This window comes from Eurosta solidaginis, chromosome 2, assembly GCF_040869045.1.
Source record: "Eurosta solidaginis isolate ZX-2024a chromosome 2, ASM4086904v1, whole genome shotgun sequence".
Lineage (NCBI taxonomy): Eukaryota > Metazoa > Arthropoda > Insecta > Diptera > Tephritidae > Eurosta > Eurosta solidaginis.
This window is the reverse complement of record NC_090320.1, coordinates 304,612,749-304,638,368: the sequence shown is the minus strand read 5'-3', so window position 1 is coordinate 304,638,368 and position 25,620 is coordinate 304,612,749. Positions and strand designations below refer to the sequence as shown.

General features: G+C 39.1%; 1 protein-coding gene across 1 annotated transcript in view; it reads left to right on the top strand.

Annotated features, from left to right (window-relative positions):
• Positions 1-25,620, top strand: part of LOC137241907 (uncharacterized) — a 140,580-nt gene that overhangs the window by 81,191 nt on the left and 33,769 nt on the right. The window contains exon 5 of the mRNA XM_067769260.1: positions 10,341-10,398. Coding sequence (XP_067625361.1) covers positions 10,341-10,398 — 58 coding nt within the window. The remainder of the gene's footprint in view (positions 1-10,340; positions 10,399-25,620) is intronic.

Genomic DNA, 25,620 nt, shown 5'->3' with positions numbered 1-25,620 from the left:
TCGAACATTTCAGGATGGCTTAAGGATCATTTCAAGACTATATCGGACCCAGTTCATAATAATTTCAGGTCACTTTAGAATTATTTTAGGTATCCCTTCGAAACAATTTCATGATCATTTCAAGACTATTTCAAAACAATTTTGGGACAGCTACACGATTACTTAAAAATAATTTGCAGACTATTTCTGGACCAGTTCGAGACAACTTCAAGGTTTAGGAATTATCTCGAAGTTATTTCAAAAATAATCCCAAAGTGATCCTGAATGATCCTGTAAATGCCTTGAAATTGTTCCGAATTTGTTATGATATATGTAGTCTCGAAATTATTCTGAAGGCATCGCAAAGTGTTTACGAAACGGTACCGAAGTAATCCCCAAAATGGCCCTAGATACCGTTCAAGCTCCTTTAAAATTTTACCGAAGTCCGTGGCATTAACTCCATGTTAGTTGATATGGACACGCATCCGCAACGCCTATTAGCTGAGTAGCATGACAAAAGGGGACATTTTTAATTTAATGGTGTGTTATGTCTTCCTCTTATGGAAAAAAGCAATGTGTCCTTTTGTTAAGGTCCCATTTTTACTGCCGTCTGCACTCTTACGGATATGTTTATAAGTTTCGCTTTTGTGAATTCTTAAAATAAATACATTTTTTATCGCCTGCCTTTCATGTATGTTAAGCTTTGCAAATAAACAAGCGATTTATTTATTAATTTGTGAAAGGATTAAACAACGTATCATCAGGACGGACAAGGCTAACGCTGTTTCCATTTATTTATTTATTTATTATTACGGCTGTATAGACCTAAAATTTAAACTACTAAATACAATTCATTATTACAATCACTTAGTTCCATTGAAATTTTGCACATATATATATTCTTTTAAATTGGTATTCTAAGTGATCGGATTAGTCTCCGATCGACGCAGTTAAACATGTATTTTGATGTTGTAAATAACGCGTATCAAATCACCTCAACTTTCTTTAGTAATGACGCTGTCGGAATGCATAAAAATTCCGATCAGCACAGCTAAACATATAATGGGAGGTTGAAAAGGACGCGTTTCCAATCCTCCCTGTTCCAAGTTTTGTTTAGTCTTATTTTCGGTACTTATTTATTTATTAATTTGTTTCCTTTTACGGCTTATTAATTTGAAGGTTGGAAAGAACGTGTTTCCAATCCAGTCCCGAATCACGCTCAGGGCTTGAGTCCCATCAACGCAGCAACTATCGGTCTGAGACTGCGATTTCGAGATTTCGTCCCCAATCCCTCGTTTTCTGACATGATTTATGTATGCATTTTTTCCTGTCGGCCGATCCATTTTCGTTTAATCATTCGGCAGCTTAAGGCTTCCCTTGTAAATCTATTCAAACCCTTTTCTCCCGGGTGTGGGATTCGAACCCGTAGTCCTGATTAGCCACTTACTAATAAACTTACAATAACCAAATTTCATATATAAGTTGATAGGTCGATTCATAATTAAAATATCTGGAAATTTTTGAGCAGAGCGTGGCACATTTTTTACACGATATCTGCTAAAGCCACTATGACTCAAGGTTCAAAAGATACCAACATTGCTACTTTAGTTAGAAGTACGCGCTGACGAAATTTCAGCTTTTATAAAATGACGAAGATCTGGCAGACACAGGCTCTTAAAAAAAATAAATAAATGTAAGGCGCGATAACCTCCGAAGAGATCTAAGGCCGAGCTTCTCTTCCAATTTGCGTCGTGCTCCTCTTGATTTTCCCTACAAATTGGCCGGACGGGACCTACATGTTTTATGCCGACTCCGAACGGCATCTGCAAAGCAGATGAGTTTTCACTGGGAGCTTTTCATGGCAGAAATACACCCGGAGTGCTTGCCAAACACTGCCGAGGGGCGACCCCGCTTAGAAAAATTTTCTTCTAATTGAAAAATCTTATTTCTAAAATTTTGATGTTGCTCTGCCCGGGAGTTGAACCCAGGGCATACGGTGTGATAGGCGGAGCACGCTACCATCACACCACCGTGGCCGACACAGGCTCTTACTTAGACTAGATTTCACACGAATTTTTTTTTTGAAAATTATAAAAAGCAGCGGGCTTATTTTAGTGAACCCAACTGTAATGAACTGTTTATGTGGATCTGTGTATTAGGCAGTTGCGAAAAGATTTTATTATTTTTATCCAAAATCTATTTTCTTTTGATTTTTATTACTTTTTTCTTAGAAAGAATGATTTATTTTGGATATTGATTTTTTAAATCATATTTTATAAATGTTTGTAATTGAGAAAATTATTCAAATTCGATTGGTATATCTTTTTTGTTTGGTGTTTGGAAAGAGAGAAAACAAAATGATGTTTCGCCAGGCACCCTTTTAGGTACTAAGATGCGATGAATTACGATGTATATCCATTTAAATTCCTTTGTATTAGGTCCCCGTTTCATGTTTGTCCACAAAATTGGTAAATCTTGCAGTGGAGTTTTAAGTAAGTTCCCGAGGTTAGATTGAAGTTTGAAATTTTGAAAGTTGTTTAGAGTGTTATTTAAAGATCTTTGAAATGCGAAGAAAGTGGAATCTTGCGAGCGCTTTTTAAGTAATTTTTCATTAAAGTAGATACTTGAACCCTTTCACTTATGGTACGGTGACACTACAACAAAGGGAGAAAATGTCCGCTAGGTGGCGCACGGGTCAAGACAATAAGAAAATCGTACAATTTTTAAGAGACTTAATATTGAGCTACAAACTTAAAACCTCACATATAGTTGCACGAAAGCAATACAACGATAAACCATTTTTATGAAACGGTCTAATGTGCATATGTACATATATGTATGTATGTATATGTATAGCATATAAAAATTCGTACATTCAAATGCAAGCACGTATCCTCTAACACCACTTGTAATCTGTATATGAATGTGCTAAGCAACTCTCCCTTGATAATAGATAAACCAACCAAAATGCCAAATGAAATACGTAAAAAATAGCAGATTGTTACTTTTTACTTTTTTCAATTTTTTGCTGTTTGTATCTTCCATGTTATTTGCCTTCAGTTATGCATATGTGCCAACGTGTTTTTTATTTATTTGGGTTTTTATTTATTTTTTATATATTTTTTTTTTTTGGCTCGTTTTTAGCCAGTAATCTGTATATTTATACGAATTTCGAAATGGACATTGGGCATTATCCTCATATGCATATATTGTCGTAAAAATATCGGTATCACACCACCGAACTAGCGTGGGTCCATTGCTTTAGCTTGGCTTTTGTCCTTTACTTGCTGTGGTGTTTGTTTTGTTTACGAACCCAAGGGAGCTATAAATTTAATATCCATTCATTCACTCTTTGGCTAAATAAGAGCAAATGCCAAAAAATGTGATTTACTCTCTTTTTTATCACGCTCAAATGCAGAAGATGCCACAGCGTATAACTGCAGCTTACATATATGTATACCCTAACCCCAACCCCAACCCCGATCCCAGCGCCAGCGATGTCCAACTTCTCGCCTTCTTAATTTATTCTTATTTGCTGTTGGGGACACGCTGCTGCTCCGTTTGTTTCTTCTTCGCCGTTATTTTGCAAATACTTTTATAATGTGCACTCAAATAAGGTTATTTATAACAGTAATGCATAAAGGATATGAATATTCTTAAAGACTTTGTAGTTTATCTAACACGAGCACATGTCATGGAGATACACGTACATACATCCCACACGCTTGAGTTTTATGAAGGTGGACGAGTAGGTGTCAAGTAAGGAGATCTGCGAGTTCCTTATACATATATGTAAGTATCATGTTTGTGAGCATATTGCGCAAGCAAATGAAAATTTTATTTAATATGATGGCGACGAAATTGTAAGCACGTCTCCCCAAATGATTGTATGCTCTTACATTGTATCATACGCACAGGAATGTAAATCAATACCTTTTTATGTAACAATATAAAAATACTTCCACTTATGGGAAAGTACTGTACTAGATTTCGTAATGAACATTGAACAAGGAATACATATATACATATTTTCAACTCGTCTTTCGACATGTACATACCTCCGAAAGCACAAAGAATCAACGTTTTTCGTGGGGGTTTGAAGTCAGCCTCAGGTTGGAATACCTCAATATCTTTCGTAAAACCTGAAAATTTTGCCTATCAGTTCATTTCGTTTGTGAATTATAATATTTGATTAATTTTTGTTGTTATATCGGCCTACTGATTTGTAAGATCACGGGTTCGAATCGAGCTCAAGGCCTAACAATAATTTTTTATCATTATTATTGTTATGATAAATTTTTTCTTAATTGAAAATTTTTTTAAATTAGAATAGAAGAAAGAAAAAATTTAGATAACTGCCAAACCTCGTTGTATAGATCCATTTCGGGAACTGCTAAATTCCTTCATCGGCAACGTTTAGCCGCCGCTGCTGTAACCATTCAGCCATCACAGCGGTTTTTTGATTGTCTTCATTAATCCTACTTCTATTCTGGTTCGGCGGCCACCGTGGTGGGATGGTAGCGTGCTCCGCCTATCACACCGTATGCCCTGGGTTCAACTCCCGGGCAAAGCAACATCAAAATTTTAGAAATAAGGTTTTTCAATTAGAAGAAAATTTTTCTAAGCGGGGTCGCCCTCGCTAGTGTCTGGCAAGCGCTCCGAGTGTATTTCTGCCATGAAAAGCTCTCAGTGAAAACTCATCTGCATTGCAGATCGCGTTCGGAGTCGGCATAAGACATGTAGGTCCCGTCCGGCTAATTTGTAGGGAAAAATCAAGAGGAGCACGACGCAAATTGGAAGAGAAGCTCGGCCTTAGATCTCTTCGGAGGTTATCGCGCCTTACATTTATTTTTTTATTTATTCTGGTTCGTGCCAATTGATATTAATATGTTATTTTATGTTATGTTATGTTATGTTATGCTATGTTATGTTATGCTACGTTATATTATGTTATTTTATGTTATCATGATATCCTCTGATTTATAGGCATGCATTAGGTAGCATTTTGAAAAACGTAGACGCTGTCTCATTAGATTATTTTGTCCTATTTTATTCATACAAAAGCTATGATGATAACTGCTACCATATTCCAATACTTTCTTAGTGATAATCTGGGCAGTCAATGAAAATAATGCAACTCCTTGCTAAGCGTAAAGCATTGCGAAAATACTATGATTGCACAGCGCTCACAAGAACACTCATTTGCTGGCATTCCATTTGCATGTTCAGGTCATGCTGGCTTAGTTATAACTACACTAAAAAAAATCACTTACCTCAAATGAGTAAAACATTGTTCCTAACAAATTTTCTTTGCTAGCAAATATTCGGGATCAGAAAAGTGTCATTAAAAATACCTAAATCGGAGCGATTATGAGCTCATTTAAGAGCCCAAAATGAGTATATTTCGCTTCTTACAATGGTATGAGTCTTAATACAATATGGTCTAAATAGGAGTCCGGTGAGACTGCTATTACGCCCATAAACAGTTCATAATTTAGCTCATATATCACTCTTTTTGGAAGTCATTTATGTGCAGTATATACGGGATCTGGGTTGCCCAGCTCAGGGCAGTTACACAATTTAGTTCTATAGCCAAGGAAAGAAAGTTTTGATTTTTAAGAAAATTACTTGTCCTGATTTAGTGAAGAATTTCTATGGCGAAATATCACATACCATTTTTCCTTATTTCAATAGCTTTTTTCGTTGATTTTTTTGAATTGTTCTTTTAGTGCGCCATTCATCGTCTTTGCAGCCTTTGCTACAACTCGTAAAAAGCGTAGTTAAGTTTTTTTGTTGTCAACCTTCAAGACAATATTACGTAAGTCGGCTTATCAACGAGTAAACACATTTTCTTCTTTTTCTTCGAGAACGTTCCTGAACCAATTTTGGCCATGTTTGAGCCTTAGATTCCCGTTTTGATTTAGATTTCCCATTTGGCGTTTGTATTAGAAAATCATATTTGACCATATCTGGTCTTGCTGATATATTAATTGAATACGTGCTCTCGGAGCTTCTATGATCCGGGAATCAGACAGATGACTCTGTTAAGAGCAACACCCACTCAGTTTTATGTTCGGTGAAGGCGTATTTAGCTTCCAAGCTATTGGATACAGGAAAGCCTACAAAGTTAAAGTTGTCATACGATCATACTTTGTTCCAGAGACGAAAATTCATTACACGAAAATATGAATAAGAACTCGAATGGGATTACTCCTAGACTCCCTCCTAGACTCACTCTTACAGCATATCTCTTTTTTTACCCCTTTTCGGGACAAGGCGTTTGTTTACGATCGCAGAACCTTACTTTGGTGAACCTATGCAGAGATTCTCATACTCACCTTCGGGTTCGAGTTTTCATGTTAATTTAGTTCTGAAATTTTAAGCACGCCACTGCATGCTGGATTTAAGTTAGATCAGCTGCTAATTCTCGTCTTATATGCAGCTTCCATCTTTCTTCCTTAAAATTTTCTGTACGTATTTACATTTAATTTTGTTTCTCAATTTTGTTGTGTATGTATTGAATGCATTATGCAGGCTACTTTGTGCTTGTAAGTGGGCGTGTGTGTGTGTGTGTCGACTTCACCCTATAAAATGTAACGAAAAGACTACTAATGGACATTTTATGCCCATTTCAAATAAGAAAACATACACAAAGTTGAAATAAACTCAGAGTTAAAAGTTTTCCTCTAACAAGAAAACGTCTTCGCCCAGAAAACCCATTCCACACTATCAATCCAACAAAAAAAAAAAAAAAATAACAAAATAAAAATTTAAAAAAACATTGCATTCCGCATTCAAATTGACAAGTTAAGAAGACGTGCCATTTGCATTAAATTTCGAATGAGCCAAATTGTCATAAACTCAACGAAATAGCAGCTACTGCAACAACAACAACAACAGCGCAATGGCAAACGGCCAAGAGGTCATCAACATGAGCCAAAATTGGACGACGGACGTAAAATTGCAAAAGCCCCAAACATCATCTAAATCGCTATTCAGTAACAGCATTAGCATTAGCATCAGCAGCCACCACCATAACCAGCATCAACGCTTATAAAAGCAACAACAACACATACAATATTATCAGCATAACATTCGTTCGTCATCCCACCCCCAACATCCATGTATGTTTTGCAACTCAATTCATTCAATATTCGAAGAAGAGACACATCTGCAGTATTGTACATCATTTATTTGCTTAGGATATTTGGTTATTTATATCTCTAAAGATGCGCAATGGATGCACAGTGGAATTGTTTGGGCTTCTGAGTGCCTGAAATTGTGCTTTTAGAACCTGCGCCTTTAAGAATGCAATGGAATACTGGCATTAGCTTTGTTGCCAGAGCCCTGTAGGTTCGTTAGGAAGATAGGGCAAATTTTTTTAAGAAACGCAAGATACATTTATTTTAAAGATAGCTTGGAGCCATTTTTAATCAATTTTTTTAAAGGGATTCAAGGGGTTGTGTAGCGCAATATATAGCTTCTCCAACCCAATTGTCAACCTCACCTTCGAGCGGCGAATCCCGGGCTCTGGCGACCCCAAGCTCCTCATGAAACTTGGGGGTGGGGAGGGAGGGATGGCCTGAAGGTTTAATGTGGCCATATAAATCGTTCCCGAGATGGTCGGGCCAGCACCTTAATGTTGCTGTGTTACCGGAGCGTATCGGATCTGTATCCGACAAAGGACCATCACATCGATAACACTCCCCAAAGCCTTCGGGGAGTAACCTAATCGCTACAACAACAACAACAGCCATTTTTAATACTGGCTTGTGGGGTTCTTGAAAAAATCTGTGTACAAGCAACAAAATTTCAAAAGATCGGGGTAAACTAATTACCGACATTGTAATCGGTGAACGTGATATTCAAAATGGCTCTGATCGATATTTTATCAGCTATATGGCATTCAAAATAGCCTTAAGGCAGTAGAAGTTGAGTACATAGCTTGCTCAGGGAAACAATTAACTTCAAAATGAACAGAGTTAATGGGACAGCGAGCTGATGGTAACACTGCGACGTCGATCGAACATTATCTTACTTTGCGAATGCAGTCTACCAGACGTGGCGAGCCGATAGGGCATTGATTGTGCGATTGCCGAGTGATCCGACATTTACCGAAATTTAATTGAGAACGTTTTGTTCGAAAGTCACTCAGAACTGAAAAATTTCAGATTCCCAATAGGGCTGTCAAATCGTCGCCATTCTCTCTCCGGAATATTTTGATTATGAAAAGATAGAAGGTGCCGAGAAGAAGAGAAAAAGAAAATCAGAACAAAAACGTTAAAATGTGGCGAATAAAGTGAAGAGAATTGGAAACGGGAGGCATAAAGAAATGGAAAAGTAAAGTTGAAAGGAAAGGCTAAATTAAATCGAAAAGCGGAAAAAATCTATGGTAAAGGGGGCAACGGAAGACGGGCAAAGTTTAGGATAAAAGCGAGGAGGTCAAAATGAGTACTATTACGGCTTCGGTATCCACGCTTTAGGTTCACGACTGCGCTTAAGGTTGTGGTTATGGTCAAGGTTAAGTTAACAGTTTTGGTTACGGGTAAGGTTATGTTTACGGGTGAGGTTACGATTATTATTATGACTACGGTTTGGGGTACGGTAAGGGTTATTATTGCAGTTATGCGACGGCAGATTTGGGTTTGTTAATGGCAACAATTACGGTTATGGTTACGTTTCGGTTATGTTTATGGCTACAGTTATGGTTATGGTTATTGTTATAACTATGGTATGTCATAGGGCACCTCTCCTTGCTGGGCTCCTGGGCACAGCGATATTGAAGGGAATGAATTTGCAGATTAACCATCTCAGGAAAGGTATATGCGAGTTGAGGAGCTCCGTACGACCACCACTGGGTTGGTGAATTGAGGAATATCAGATTAGGATAGCGGAATTGCTCTGGACCAACCGGGATGATTTCCCGCTCTCAATGTCCACATAGCCATGATTGAATAGGAATGGAACTAGCTTTCTTCTCAAGCTGTAAAAATCTGCAGTGAAAGTACCTATGGGTGTCACAACAGATCATTGCGGTAATGCAGTGATGCTCCGTGGTGTATACCAGCAAGCATCACCTGATATCAGGACCAAATTGTCAGGACCAAGAGTAAGAGGACTCAATTCATCACTTTCTCTCCCGATGTCCAGGACTGCAAACAAGACAACTCAGATTTCCGGGCGCATGATTTTTCGACAGTCGGACAGAGGTTGGAATTTTAATTATTTCGCTCTTACTTAAGTTCATCAGAGAAAACAAGAGCGTCGTTGAGGACTTCGTGAAAGTAATATGTTTGGACGAATGTGCCATCACCCGGAACTCATTGAGGGCGCTCACAATGGACAAAAATGTCACCGAGTACTCCAGCGGGTTAGGGGGTCAGAATTCACCCGAGGTAGGTATGCCTGCCATAAGAGGCGACTAAAATACCAGATTCAAGGGACTGTGTAGCGCTACCCTTCAGGTTGCCAGCGCAATATATAGCTTCTCCCAACCCAATTGTCAACCAAACCTATCCGCGGCGAATCCTGTTTCACTAACAGACGAGGCTCTGGCGACCCAAATCTCCTAATGGAACTTGGGGGTGGGGAGGGAGGGGATGGCCTAAAGGTTTAATGTGGCCACATAAATCGTTCCCGAGATGGTCGGGCTAGCACCTTAATGGTGCTGTGGTACCGGAGCGTACCGGTTCTGTATCCGGCAAAGGACCATCACATCGATAACACTCCCCAAAGCCTTCGGGGAGCAACCTTATCGCTAGAACAACAACAACAACATGTCACCGAGTGAAAGTGTGGGAAGTTCACATGCATGCCCTCTAAATTACTAAGGTCTCATAAGAAATAAACTTTATGTGGTGAAATTTTTCCGCGAATGCCGTTCAAACTAAATAAAGGTAAACTTAGCCCTTTTTTATACTCTTCGTAATCAAAAAATGTTAACCTATGGAAGCGTTGCACGGTGTAAGCCTTTAACGGCAACATTTCGAGGTATGGGGCTTTTCTTCCCTGCGACTGCTCAGAGATAACAAAAAGGACACGGTGCGGTCAGCGTAATATGAAAGAGCATTGAATATCCACCACAAGTACACAAGCTGCCGAATATTTAGAACGCTGCATTGTAAACAATAATGAGGAGGGAAATAAGAATAATCAATACTATGCAAAAAAATTTTTTTTTTTTTTTGAATTTGAACTCTGGCTAGTCGAGCTAGTTAACCTTTTGCTAGTTAAAGAGAGTTTGGATAAGAAGTAAATAAATCATAAATAGCATGAACATATACAAAATTAGTTATTTACTGTTATATGTTTACTCATATTTTTATCGTTGAATTTATTTTCTCTCAATTTCTTTTCATTAGATGCATTCAATGGTCACATGCGAAATTCGCCCTCACCTTTGCGTTCTTTATCGGGTAAGTACAAAAGCGAAACAGGCGCTCGTGCTTGGCACATGTATGTATCTATATGTATATGTAAGTATATGTATATACGGTAGGTGTAAGTATATATGTATGCAGTTACCTAAAAATGCACACGTGCTTATTTTGCCACTTTAATCCGTTGCCTCAATTCTTTCCTCATGCCTCTCGGTGCTGCCATTAAACTACTTTTTCACTAATTTTCACAAATATACACACACACACACAAACACGTCAGCGAATTAATAAACGCCATAACTTTCTTGGGTACCCGCAATATTATGACGAGGCTACTACTCATATATGTATGTATGTACACACATGCATATACATGGGCACATCTTTGTATCTATAAATGCTTGGAATCATGTCCTTTGGATATTTGGGATGTGCGACAAATGCGACGTCGATCCTTTGCTCACGAAGACACGTACGCGTAGCACGTGAATAAAAAAAATTTATTATCGATTTCAAGTGAGAAGTTTATTAGAGTTCATTGCAGCAACAACTTTGTTTGTTACACCTAAATGTGGAGGGGGGATATTTGTTGCGCTTATGTCGTTATTGCGTCTCACTCGAATTTGTTGAATTTTTGTTACCAATTTTGAGAAAAGGATGCAGGCACACACACACGCACAACGCCGCCTCGTGCCACAATGTCTTTATTGCATTGGCGATATCTCTAAAGATTGAATTGTGTAAACTTCAAATACCCACAAATCTACAAACAAAGTACGGCGTGTACCAAAGGCGAACTCGAAATTGGCACACTCGGCACTCGTGCACAGAGGCTGAAAAACATTTTGAAAAGGTTTATTGTAGGTATTTACATCAATATATTGAAAATGTTGCCTAATTTATGTAAGCTTAAGCCGATTTCACACAGACACTAAATTAAGCAATTAGGCAAGTTTTCGACCTTGAAGCGCTTTTTGAGCTCAATTTTTTATGAAAAATACAAATTTATCATTATTATATTAATACTTAACATAATTTCTAATTAAGATTTTTAAGAAATAATGAGTCTAACATATGCAAATGGAGTAAAACTGAAATTAGCAAAGAAAGCAAATACAACACAATAACCCAATGGTTAGTCAATTGTGATTTTAGCGATTGGACCGTGGTTTGATCGCCTGTGAAACCTGTTGAAACAAACAAATAGTACCATCGCAATATTTCCGTAAATGTTCCCTTTTTCATCTTTTCCCAATAAACAAAAACAATAATTGTTAAACTGATTTCTTTATCAAGAAAACAGCATCTCAAGGTACCTTTATCGCACCTAAAACGACATTACATATGATGTACAGAAAACGCGAAATCTGGCTGCCTCTTCCATGTGCGCCAATTCAATTTTTATTTTTTACAAAATTTGTTCTCGCTATTTGGTTGACTTATTAACCTGGAAGCCCGAAGGTACTACCTATTGATTTGGTTGTGAAATATGTCCTATGAAAGTCTTCAATACAGCCTATAGGATGCTCTTTCGCGTAAGGAAGTGTTAGAAGTATTCAACAGAGGTTCAACATTTTGGTTTCATGGACGGATCTAAAATGACTTGTGGAGTGGAATGGATGCATGCAAGATAATGGGGTGGCCGATTTTTAACACAACGGGGTAGGATTGCTGATGTCACATCAATGTAAATGGAACTTAATCCCAGGGACTTATCGAGAGTCGCATTTCTTAGCGCTGAATAGCAAGGCTAACAAAAGATGGAAACCATTGAAGCCCTGTACAGTTTCTAAGAACATGTGCTCATCATACAACAAAAAAAAATATTCTTCAGCCATTCTTAAGATGAATGAAACTCATATATTTAGATTAGTTGCGGTAATCACTGGCACTGAAAATTTTGAATCGTGTGGTACAAATGCGGTTGGAACACAATACCTCATGTCGCAGCCCCCCGGGCTTAGGAAACTTTCCTACAGTCGAAACAGAAAGAAGTTTTTTGGAAGATTCAAGAGCCTAGCAAAAGTCCAGGGAATTTCTTAAATATATAAATTTTACGAGAGGAATATTGTAGAACAATAGTCCCTAGATCAAATTACCTACACTTGAAAGCACATTTCTCAACCTCGCTGTTTCGCTTGATCATTCGGTTTTTTCATTTGACTTTCTTCGTTCTGTGGACTTAACGTTTATAAACATTTGACAGATTCCTTAACCCCCCCACACGCCACTAGGGTAACTGAAAGCGTGGGTAGAGGAAAGAAGAGGGCTACAGGGGGAGATAAAAACTTGTTAGTTTCTTAAAGTTGCTTAAGTAAAACAAAGTTGGTCGGTAAGTCTTTCTCTCTTACGTTGTAAATAAGCGGAATATGTCATTGTTTGCCAAAATCGATTTGGAGTTTTAAAAATTGTCGACAAAGGTCAACCGTTGAAATGCACATTTTTGGTGAATGATTTGCAAGTTTGGTGTAGTGTAGGGTCGAGCATCACTGCCTCATTAAAATAAATTAAATTTCGACAATCGTCATGGTGATGTTTTGGATGCTCCTCTGCAAATGTCCAAATAATGTCATATTCATGGAATCTAACGGTAAAATGGACTATTGAAGATAACAACAATAATTTGGTATACGAACCTTCACACAAACATACAAAGATAGTGAAATTTATTTACATACAAAATTGCCTTTCGCACTAAACTTGACCCGCCGCCAACCCCTGAACTGAGATGCGTAGCAATGTGCTTCTAAAAGCAACAATAACAATTTGTCACATGCAAAAACCATGATACATCAAATCAGCGCGCAACGAGACGAGGTTATTTCGTATTATTGTAGTTCGAATAACATTTTTAACAACGGAACAATGGAAATAATTCGACAAAATTAAAATTCCAAACACCCCTCAGTAGACACCCCAGCAATAGTGGTCATCTATGCTTATACATATACTCTATGTTGGCAAATGTAAGCGTGCCTGACTTCACATGTAAGTATGTGATACATGTATATATGTATGTAGCATTCAAAAGAAATGTGCAGCATTGGTTCTAAAAACCCAGCAACAATGCGCACTGGCTGCCAACTGCTTACATATTTATGTATATGAATTATGTGGGGATGTGCAATTTTTTAAAATCTTAGAAGGCTTTTCAAGAAGGCCACGAGGTGTGAACTACACACGGACTGGGGACTATACAAAATTTATTTATTATTGTTAGCTCTTTTCATACCTCCCCAACTCTCTTTTAATTCTCATAAATTCAACTACTCATTCGAAACTTTGATTTATGATTAATAACAAATTGACTGATGACAGTCAGTCAAGCAGAACTCCTGAAGAAGCTGCTGCGAAAATGTAGAGGTTTCTCTGAGTCCAAAAGGATAAGAAAAATTTTGTCGTGAAGTCCTGCTTTCTTGGGGTATTTGATGATAACCGGGCGGTGAAGAATTCTTCACAGCTTAAATGGACATCCAAATTTCGGCAGTCCCGATTACGTAAGGATCCGTGTCCTCACCCCTAGCATTTGCCAAATAAAGAACGTTGCTAGTTGTCGCCCAACTGCAAACGAGCTTGAAGCCACTATTATATAAACTGATAACTGAATAAATCAGTGGCAAGGTGTAGGTGCTGCTTGCTTTTCTCGATATCGAATGAGCTTTTAATTATTGCATGTCGACTGTAATCTAGATAGTTGTAACAGGTTTGGAAGTTTAGTCGCCTCTGCTCCTGTTTACTGATATAGTATTACTGGCGGCCAGGTATCAGATAACAGTATTCAGGCCACCCTCTATTGGCGGAACGTCCTTGGGGCTATGGGATAAACTTTAATACCTTGGTATAAGACTTTACAGGAAACTTTCTTGCCAGCTTAATATGGATGAAAGATGATAGGCTGGGTTTATCGAAATTTTCTGGAGTTCTTCTCAATAGAAATGCAAGCGGTGCATTTTGGAGTATGGCGACGTGGGTTTGTTTAGTCACTTAATGCTTAACTGCAAATCTATTCCAATGACAAAACATATTACGCTGAATTCCGAGCAAGAAATTGCGAGGTTCGATATTTGCCTTATCCAGAAAAGTTTCATTTGGCACAGCGCTTTATTTAATGTTTAAAAATTTTGGTTTTTACGACATTACAAGGACCGTATAAGAGGGGCTGCTAATTTTAGGCAGCGATCTCGGGATGAGTAATGCGAAGGCAGATGGTCCTTATAATCGTATTTGTTTGGGAAATGAAAAAAGGACTTTCCTTCTTATTAAACGAATCTGCAGAAGCAGAACTTGCGAATGGTATGTCATCTCTACTTCCAGAAGCCGGAAAGTCAACAAGTTGCATGATGAGGAGACGGAGATATCCATTAGCATATCCTTGGTCAGTGTTCAGCCAAGCCCATACAATAGCCTGTAGGAGTTAAGAAAGTAAGTAGTTCAATAGGTTTATTAACAACTTTCGAATCCATTGAATGCACAGAGGTTATTACTGCTGGGTTAACAAATTATAACTGTCCATATCAATATGCGCACGTACCCCATATTAGATGGCTCATCATAGTCTCAACCATTCTATAAAACCTATACAAAAATCTCATAATGAAACAACTGGCAAAATTTTATGTTTTGAAATGCAAAATGTGATTTTTTCGTTTGGTTCACTTTGGTTTGGTTAAGTTTTGCATGCGTAACCCCCATTAACAAAAACAGAAATGTAAATATATACATATGTAAGTATGTATATGCAGATCAGACCTCACATGCTTCGTAAGCACTCAAAACTCACCCTTACTGCACCCAATGATCCCATCCTACCAACGACCATCATTCACGCACCGTACAAATTACCAAAAACAAATTTCAATGATTGCGCATATTTCATTTATTTGTTTTGAAGGTTTTTAAGGTTATGTAAATTTATCGCCATCTGACCTTTTAGTTGTTAACAAATGACAAAGGCACTTTGTTATTGTTGTTGTATGCTAATGTAGTGACAGCGACGACAATTAAATTTAAACGGCATTTTAATCATATCACCAACCAACCAACACTGACACAACAGCACCACCTTTCCGGTTAGCATAACAAAACGTTAATTCATAGATATATTTTGTAATCTAATTTTAGGGGCTTAAGCATTGTTCAAGAATATCCTTTTTTGATATCAACAAATGGTTGCGCACACACACACACGCACCCAAAGCCACAGCGAAGCACATGCAAACAAGAAATTTTTAGCATTCAAATTCCGAGTCGAACATAAAAAAGGGGTTAATTTTTTATTCTCGTATGCATGTTTGCATGTGTGTGTGTGTGTGTGTGCATTCAACCCAAAATCAAATATGCATATAAGCAAATCATTGACGGAATCACTGATTCGAACAATAAAAAGTGTAAATTATGTGTAACCCTTATGTTATGCAAAATACGCCGCCACGTTCAAGGAGGTAACGACGAGGGTCGTCAATGCGCAAACAACTGTTGCGCATGCGCATATCATCAACATCAACAACAACAACAAAAACACGCTACCTTATTACCCTTCTATCAAATTCGTTCGCCACTCCACTTGAAGCTCATTAATGCACCCTTTTTTTTGCTTTAGCGGTTTTTTACTTGAGTGCTCTTCACTTCTTTCACTTTCAATTGGTGCGTTGCGTTTATTTGCCTATCATATATTCCAATTATAGTGTGAATATTTATTATAATGAGTTTGGTGCTAATAAATGAATGAATGAATGAAGCGCTTCGGCGATTTATGAGAAAATTAAGGGGTTATGTTGTTGTAATGACGGTATTTACCTTTTTGAATTGAAATTCCTCGATGTATTGGGAGTTGCGTGAAATTAATTGGCGTTTCATTTTTGTTGGCGCGTGCCAATTTTTTAGTTTACCTCTTTTTTATTGTTGTTGTTCTCATAATCATAGCTTTGAATATTTTTTTTTTTTTGGATTTGTTGGAAATGGCTTTTTTTGTTACGCAAAGGTGAAGTGAAAATTTAAAAAAGGTCAATTGAATGGGTGTAGCGTGCTTTTTAATGAAGTGTTAAAATTTCAAATATGTTTTTAGTGGGAAGGTATTATTTACCGCTAATCCTGCTTATTAACGCCATTATGCTTTATTAACCCGATTATATAAATGCAAACGACTTTATTAGACACTCCGGACGTTCAGATTCAATTTAACTATTGTAAAAATCATTCGACTGGTAAGGTTATGGCTTTATATAGGGCGGTAAGATAAGGCGGTGTCACGCCCTTTTCTGGAAATTATCCGAACTCAACCTGTTTCTACTTAGCATATTCGTTCTACGTATGGTTTTGATGAGTGAGATTGCCAAAAGTAGTGTGAAATGGAAAGGTGGTGGGTGAGAACAAGGATTTTAAGGAAGTGGAGAAGTCGTGGGGATAAAAAAAAGCAAAACCCTTTGAAATATAAGTAGGTCCGTGCTGCTAGTGGATTATATCCCTAAGATAAGGTAGAATGTAATGCTGGTTCTCTCGATAAAGTAGTAGAAATTTATGGAGAAATCTGTATACCTTCGCAGATATGAAGTAGATACCCAGAACTTGGAATAGGATTCTTTATACGAAAAAGATGAGGTAGAGAGATATAGAGAGAAGATGGTGGAGAAACAGCAGCGACAAAAGGAGGAGTTGATGGGAGGTGAAGAACAGAGGGCGAATAAGAGAAACAAAAGGCAAAAAAATGGAGAATAGGGATATAGAAAACAATGGATACGGAAATGGATAGTGGGAAGGGAGAAGCACAGAGGATGAAAGCGATAGAAGAAGAAAAAGAAAGTTTGTAGAGAAATATGTTAGATTAGGAAAGTTTGATTTGTAGCAACATCAGTAGAAGAAGGAAAGCATGATGGCTTGTTGCCATCTCACATGAAGCGATGGCGACTTATGCTATAACTTATTGGACAACCGCTGTGTGGCGACAATGTAGAGTCAAGTATGACTGAACCCAACCCGGCATAAATCCTACGGAGAACCGAGTAAAGCGCGCACAAAATATTCAGGCGATAGCTGTACAATCAAACATGAAGTTATTCGATGAGGCAACCTTATCATAATACATGCAGTTGCAGCATGAAGGTTCAACCAGTATATTAAGACGTACCGCATAGAAGCAAGTCGGACACTGATGCTCCAGGGGTAAATGAGATTTAGTGATTCTAATAATTTTGGCTGACCGCCTGCCATTCACTTTCGGTTAGAAGGATTTCGCTACCTACAAGAAGAAATGTCTGGCCAGCGCTTGCTGGGCTGACTCAATGCCTATGTGTACTAGAGACCACAGGTGGCTTGCGAAACTCCAGTTTCCTGCCCAGACTAATTCCTAAATATTTTAACATTGTTTCATATGAACTGAATATTAATAGCAACTCATTTTCTACTTCTTCTTTAAATCGTTGTAGTTATTAAAACGAATCATAACAAATCAATATTTGATGCTCGATCTAACAACAACAACTTTTGTCTATTGAATCAACAGCTGCTCTTTAGCCCCAGAAATGCTTTGTCATTTCGTCATATTCTAAATAATGCTTTACTCAAATTTCCAAAAATGTAGTCATAGTTTTATGTTTAACGAAAAAAAAAAAACAAAAAACAAATTTCATAATTTTTTTTATTATAATGGAAATCCTTAAGCGCAGTAAAATGGTTTTATGTGTCACGTAAAAAAAAAAAAGACACAAAAAAAAAAACAAAGAAAGGACATTGATGTATAAGCGTGACATGAGTTTTTTAAAACAAAAATTTCGATAACTTCCGGTGCGAGTTTGATTGATTAAATGCGCAAAACGAATTGATTTTAGATGTTGCATAGGCATATTTTTGTTCATATATATATACATATATGTATTCGGATCATTGTATATAGATTGTATGTATGTATGTGCGAGTGAATGTCATTGCTTTTTACGCTGATTTAGTAATTTAAAATTTTTTTTGTGACGCAAAAGCAGCGGCTGCCGATTTATCGCCTGAGTTCGCCCTTAATTGCGTTTGGTGGCAATCACGTGCCTTTGCTATGTCTTTTTTCTTCGTCTGTTTCTTTTTTCTAAGAATTAGTAGGGTAAATAAGAGTTAAGGTTATCCTAAAATAATTAACAAGTTATGATTGATGCCAACTAAAAAGCCAAAATTTGTGTTTTGCTTAACAGATTGAATTAAGTGATAATTTAAATCCTTTTAAAGGATAATTTTTGCTTTGTCAAGTAATGGGATTAGGCACGGCTCGCTCAAAAAAAAAACAAAAATAAAAAAAACCAGGAAGGACATGAAAGTGATTTAAATCTATTGTATCGCTTACGCCAACAAGATTTTCATGAACATATGTCCGTATATCATATCTAAAGCAATATATATGTACATTTGTATGTACATATATATAAATGATATCAAAAAATCAAACAAACCATACTAAAAAATTAGCGACTCAGTTTTGATACATGTTTAATTTATAGCCGATTATTGACAATAAAACTCGAGCTCGCAAATTCATCCACGTTTCAAATCAGTTTCGTAGTCAATTAACCACGAAACATCAGGCGAATAATAAAAACTTCGTTCACTATATTAAATACAAAGATAGATATCAGTGAGATGACCTCGAATTTTTTCTTTTCGAATTTAATGAAGTGAGTTTTTATTTTAAAAATTGTGTTTATTGAAAAATAAAATTAATATATGATACCCATTTCGTAAAAACAAATTCTAGAGTCACCCCTGGCCCACCTTTATGGCGATATTCCGAAATGGCGTCCACCTATAGAACTAAGGCCCACTCGCTTTAAAAATACTCTTTAATACCTTTCATTTGATACCCATGTCATACAAACACATTTCAGGGTTACCATAAGTTCATTTCCCTACATGGTAATTTTCCCTTATTTTGTCTCCAAAGCTTTCAGCTGAGGTATGTATATCTGTTCACTATATATTTCATATCTTATACAGCCGATTATTTGGATACGAATGGGATAAAACTATTGTTCAGCCCCATTCATGAAAGGTATGAAGTCTTCGACACAGCCGAAAACAGTCCCATTCTTACTTGTTTTTAATAGATCATCCTCTGGTCCACTTCCCTGAAAAAAAAGTTCAAAATTTCAATCAATCGCTCAACAAGCAAGCCTTCGCCATTTAAACTAAAATTCTTGCCCTGACTGCCTGCGTAGTGAAACACAAAGCTCCTTTGAAGTGTGCACGATCTGTGCGTGCTTTCGTGCATGCACACTACGTTGCCAGTCTTGTGTATTTCAATACACACTAAGAGCTCTTTTTAATATCGTGACAAACACAATACACAAAAACAATTCGAGTTTCTTTTATTACGTTGTGTTTGACAGTGTGCATCGTAAAGTCGAATATTACACAATGGAATTGTGCTGATTAACACTCTTGTTGCAGGTGGGTTAACGGGTCAATCGTCAACCTCTCGCTCTCTATAAAAATACTAATACAGTATTTTCAATGAAAATTCACCCCCTTCACCAGAAGGAGCGTCCTACCACCCCAAGAGCAATAACAATAGATGGCGTAGCACTAGAATATGGAACCGTAGTGAAATATCACCAAGGAGGGCTCGGGCGAAGGTAAAGTTATATTGTCCCGTAGCATGTAGGAACTGAGAGAGAAGATCGCAATCTCTCAACTCCTGCGGGATGATATCTTCAGGCAGATTTTTTTTGAGGAAAGGTATAAAGTGGAATTGGGAGACAAGGGTACTGAACTGGACTGGAGAGTATTCAGCAGCTACATAAAATAGTATGGTGCACCGAAGACGCCAGAGGGGATTGGAGCCGGAATCTTCGGAACCAAAGCCAAGATATTAACACCTCTGGGAGCATACCCGAGCATTTTTTAAGCGGAAGTATTCGCCATAATCCAGTGCGCTGACCTGAACCTCCAGCGTGAATACTCCAATGAAACAATCGCCATACTCAAGGCAATCTCGGCGTTCGAAATAAAGTCAGCACTGGTCCTTGAGTGCGTTGAAAAGCTAAATCAACTAGGAGCACACAACGTACTACTGTTGGCCTGCATTCCAGGCCACAGGGGAGTTGAGGGTAATGAGCCGGCGGACAGCCTGACCAGAGAGGCAGCAACGACACGACCCATCGGTCCCGAGCCGTTCCTGCCAGTAAGCCCACAGGAATTTGGCGGGCGTTTATTTGTATAGGAGAGGGAAAAGATGGAAGAATACGGGCGCAGTATGCCAGGCCGGAGACAATCTAAGTTACTGTTAGGAGGTTACATCACAACGCGATAGGGCATTAATAGGCCTCTCGAAAGGCAGTCTAATAATCCTAACAGTTATTCTTACAGGATATTGTAGACTGAACAGCCACATGCAGAATCTGGGCATTCTATCGAACAATGCATGCCGAATTTGTGAACGATCAGCGGAAACGGCGGACCGTATCCTCCTGGAATGTGACGCAATCTCAAGACGCAGCGCTAAGTTTATGGGCTCACCATGGCCAGAGCATTCTAGCATTAAATCTCACAAGTCAAGTGAACTGCTAGGGCTCATCAGGGAGGTCGCCTTGGAAGAGGTGTTGTGAAGAAGATGAGGGCACAATAGACCAACGGTCGCAGTGCTATCCTCAATTAATTATCTATCTATCTAACGGTAGATACTGTGTTCGTTGGGGTGGTGGTAGCGTGCTCCGCCAAATACACTGAAGTTCTTGCGTTAAAGTCCCACGCAAGGCAACATCAACAACTAAAAAAACGTTGTTTCAATTAGAAAACAAGTTCTTTCAAGCGGGGTTGCCCCTTGGCAGTAGTTTTGCAAACACTCCGAATGTGTTTCTGTCGGCATTAAACATGTAGGTCCCGTCCCTCCGATTTGTAGGAAAAACTCAAAAAACTAAAGGCAACCCGTGCCAATTTAGTTTTTTTTTTTTTAACGACTCCGATTTCTGAGGGTTTTCAAAACAGTTTAATCAGTGCGACATCCAGCGACAACTTTTGCCAAAGTAAAATTTTATTTTGATAAAATATCAGCTCCTTAAGACCCTGAACAACTTTCTAAAATAATAATGAAATAGAAAATGTAAAAAATTTCCAAACGAAAAATATAATCTCCAACATGTGAATAAATTCGCCAGAGCAAACATTTATAGGTTATGGCTATGGGTGAAAACCAACAAGTAATTGGCTGGCTTTATGACTAATGCGTTATTCTATGACTGCAAAAACCGATTACGTTGACTTCCATAGAGTTGGTTGGATCAGTTGTTTTACACGGAGTTTGCCAAGACCTGAAAATAGTTGTTGCACAATTTTATTTTTATCTCATGATCTATTCATACACGAGGGAACTTTACAGCATTGATCAAACTTTGGTCTCACAATTTAAACCCTTTACATACATACGTACCACTTTTATTGCATACAATAAAAAGTATTTATTTATTAGCGATCATAACAATTTATTTGTAAACAAATGATATATAAAATGATATATGATACAAAAAACAAATATTGACTGTTGGTTGGAATGTCACCATATCTCAATTCGAAAACGACCTATCTCAAAATGTTTCGAAATTCGGTGTTCTGTCGAGTATGGGTGATATTCCATTCAACAGTGGACTTATAGCAACACCCATTAAGACATATGGTCATTTAAAAATGCTCTAACAGTATCATTTGCTAAATTTGTAAATACACCCGGAACAATGCCCATATCAGGAGCACAGTGTGCCACCGCACAAAGTTTGTAATCCAGAAGTGCCCCTGTTCCCGTATCTTCATAACCCAGCGTACTTATAGTACTTCTAGCACAAATGTTTGTGCTTAATAAAGTTAACCCTAGCGATGCAGCTCTATAAAGGTTCTGGCATTGACCATTTGATGTTATAGACATCATAGCAGTTGAGAGATGAAAAGAAGTAGAATACGATGATTTACCCCATCCACTAACTTTCAGATGGTCCCCCGGTCGTAATACGGTATTGGCATCGCAAAGCTGTACTCTCATTATTCTATTAGCCTCAAATATAAAATCTGAAGCCACTTTAACCACAGCTATATATTGGTCTCCATTTCTATATCCACGATCAAAGAATATACCGCGCACATTCTTTTTTTCACCGTCTCCTGGGATTAGTCGAGATCCGTCGTTTACACCAGCTAGAACGCGCAAATTGCTCTTGTCTCGCTGGTGTGGGTATACACAACCCGCATCTGTAACCACCGAATTCTTAGATATTATGGAACCCGCGCAAATATAATAGGAACAGTGAAGTATTGCCACCGTGTGTGGGGTGTCACTTATATCTATATGATCTCCATCTATAACACGAAATTCAGCAATCGTATTTGAAAAGCAGCGTAGAACGACAAAAAAGATTGTTAAAATATGGCGTGAATACATTTCAAATTAAGAACTTTTGTAACAATTTTTAAGTATAAACTACATCGAGTTTAGTTTTGTGGGCGCTATTTATACCAAATTGAGCAATGTGAATAAAAAATAAGCAAACACCTTTCAGTAAAAATTCCAGGAATTTTAAATAACAACAATACATTTTAATTAAAGTCAAGGCTAAACAACAAAAAATCTTGTTTGTTTTCACTCGGTCCATTATAAATAAAATAAATAAATAAATGCAAGGCGCGATAACCTCCGAAGAGATTTTAGGCCGAGCTTATCATCCAACTTCCGTCGTGCTTCTTTTAATTTTTCCTACAAATTGGCGGGACGACAACTACACGCTTTTTCGCCGGCTCCGAACGGCATCTGTAAGGCAGATGAGTTTTCACTAAAGAGATTTTCATGGCAGAAATACATTCGGAGTGTATGGTAAACACTTCCGGGAGGCGACGCCGATTAGAAAAACGTTTTTCTAATTAAAAAACTTTTTTCTTCATTTTTTATGTTCTGCGCGGGAGTTGAACCCAGGGGTGGTAGGCAGAGCATGCTACCATAATACCACGGCGGCCGCCCCGATCAATTAAAGCTTGTGGAAATTTTTGGGTGAGCCTATTTAATTAACAACTATAATGGAAATTTTTAATCAGCTAAACAAACGCAATTAATTTACGCATATGCCAGCAAACTGAAATGAACGTGGCTTTGACAAAATATATTGCTATACTTTTTCAAAAGAAAATTTCCAAGTATTTGTTTGTTTATATGTATAAGTATACATATGTATGTATATTTGCACAGTTGAATTAAGTTGTCAAATTGATATCTGTACAATGCACGGTGGGGTATTTGATCAATTTAACTGGCCAAAATTAAAACAGCAGTTATTTCTGTTCAAAAAGTTGTTGTCTCACTTCATTGTTATGAAAAGAAATATTTGACGGAAAATTCACAGTGTTCCGCGCAGAATTATTATGGATTGGGCACCCGGTTTCGGATGGACCCGTGGTAATTTTTTGACATTACATGAGATATGTCAATATGGATATCAAAAGAAAAGTATTTTACTCCGCTTTTCCATGGTGATTTTTTAGAAAGGCTGCCATTTAGGGTTGCGACCTCACATTCTTTTTTCATATTTACCATCTCGGAAACGTCTTAACCGATTTGAATCAAATTTGGTACATCGACATAATGTAATAAATAGGCACAACGAAAACATTTTGAAATATTTGGCTTTTTTAACAGTAAATTTCCAAGTGATTTGTTTATATATTTGCACAGTTAATTTGTAACGTAGCGTTACAATAAACCACTTGTACTTATGCTTGTATAGCATAGTCAACAACCACTAATAGCAAACCAATGAAAAAGCACAATAATGGTGCGTTGACTTCTCAACCAGTTTCTATAGCATAGCCAAAAACCACTTGTATAGCATAGTCAACAACCACTGATAGCAACTGATAGCAAACGAATGAAAAAGCACAATAATGGTGCGTTGACTTCTCAACCAGTTTGCGGCACCACCCATATAAACATTGAATTTGCATTTTTGCAATTCAGTCCTCGCAGGTGAGCCAGCGGGAGTGGTTGTCTTTTTAAAGACAAAATTGCCACTCCGGCTAGCTAGCCGAGTGGAAGGGGGCGCTGTCATGGCGCGGGTCACCCTCCACCAGAGTTGGACGACGCGAGTGGTGTCTTCGGACTATCCTTCCCTCCGTCGCCCACCCTGGTGTTGAGCGGCCCGCTGCCTTAATGACCAAATAACCCCCCTCCCCCGCGGCTCGGACTGAGCGGAAGGGGCGCTATCATGGCGCGAGTCACCCTTCACCTGGGCTGGACGACGCGAGTGGTGTCTTCGGACTATCCTTCCCTCCGTCGCCCACCCTGGTGTTGAGCGGCCCGGTGCCTTAATGACCAAATAACCCCCTCCCCCCTCAGCTCTGATTTTAGTAGGCTGGCCGGAGCGGAGGAACCACTCCCTCTAGTTAGCTGGGGAGAAGATGGTGCGGCCGTGGCGCGAGTCACCCCCTGCTGCACCAGGATGACGCGAGTGGTGTCTTAGGACTACCCTTCCCTCCGTCGTCCTGGTCTGGTAGGGAATGACTCGCCGCCCGAACGACCGCACGACCCCCTCTCCACAGCTCTGGTTTCGGCCGTGAGCCGATGCGTGCGCACAAGGGGCTACCGCTGTGCCGTTAAGGTGCACTTCCCCTCCGCCACGGGTCGACCCACGGCGCCTCGGCTGGTACAACCCCACCCCCCTTACGCACCTGCTACTAGTGTGCAAGTAGGGAGGCGGGGGTGTCCAGCGGTGAAACCAGCACTAACCGGAGTCCTCGCAGTTTCTCCCGCAGGTGACTGACCCCGCCGATTACCGAGCCTGCCGAAGACGTTCGATCAGCCCGATCCTGCCGAAGCCGACCGACCAATACAAGTCCGCTGGTACGTCCATCCTATCCCGCCCGGAACACGCTGCCGCTGTCCAGGTAAACCCCGTCGCCAGCCCATCTCCCCTCTCACCACGGCCCTGGTACGCGCTCCGTAGCCCACCGCCGCATCGTCGCCCCTCTGGTGCCGCCGCTGCTACGACGACCGTTGGCCGTTCGCCATCCTACCGCCGTTAAGCCGCTGCATCCGTCGCGCCGCTGCTACGACGTCCGTTGGCCGTCCGACATCCTACCGCCGTTAGGCCGCTGCATCCGTCACGCCGCTGCTACGACGACCGTTGGCCGTTCGCCACCCTACCGCCGTTAAGCCGCTGCATCCGTCACGCTGCTGCTACGACGTCCGTTGGCCGTCCGCCATCCTACCGCCGTTAAGCCGCTGCATCCGTCCCGCCACTGCGACGACGACCGTTGGCCG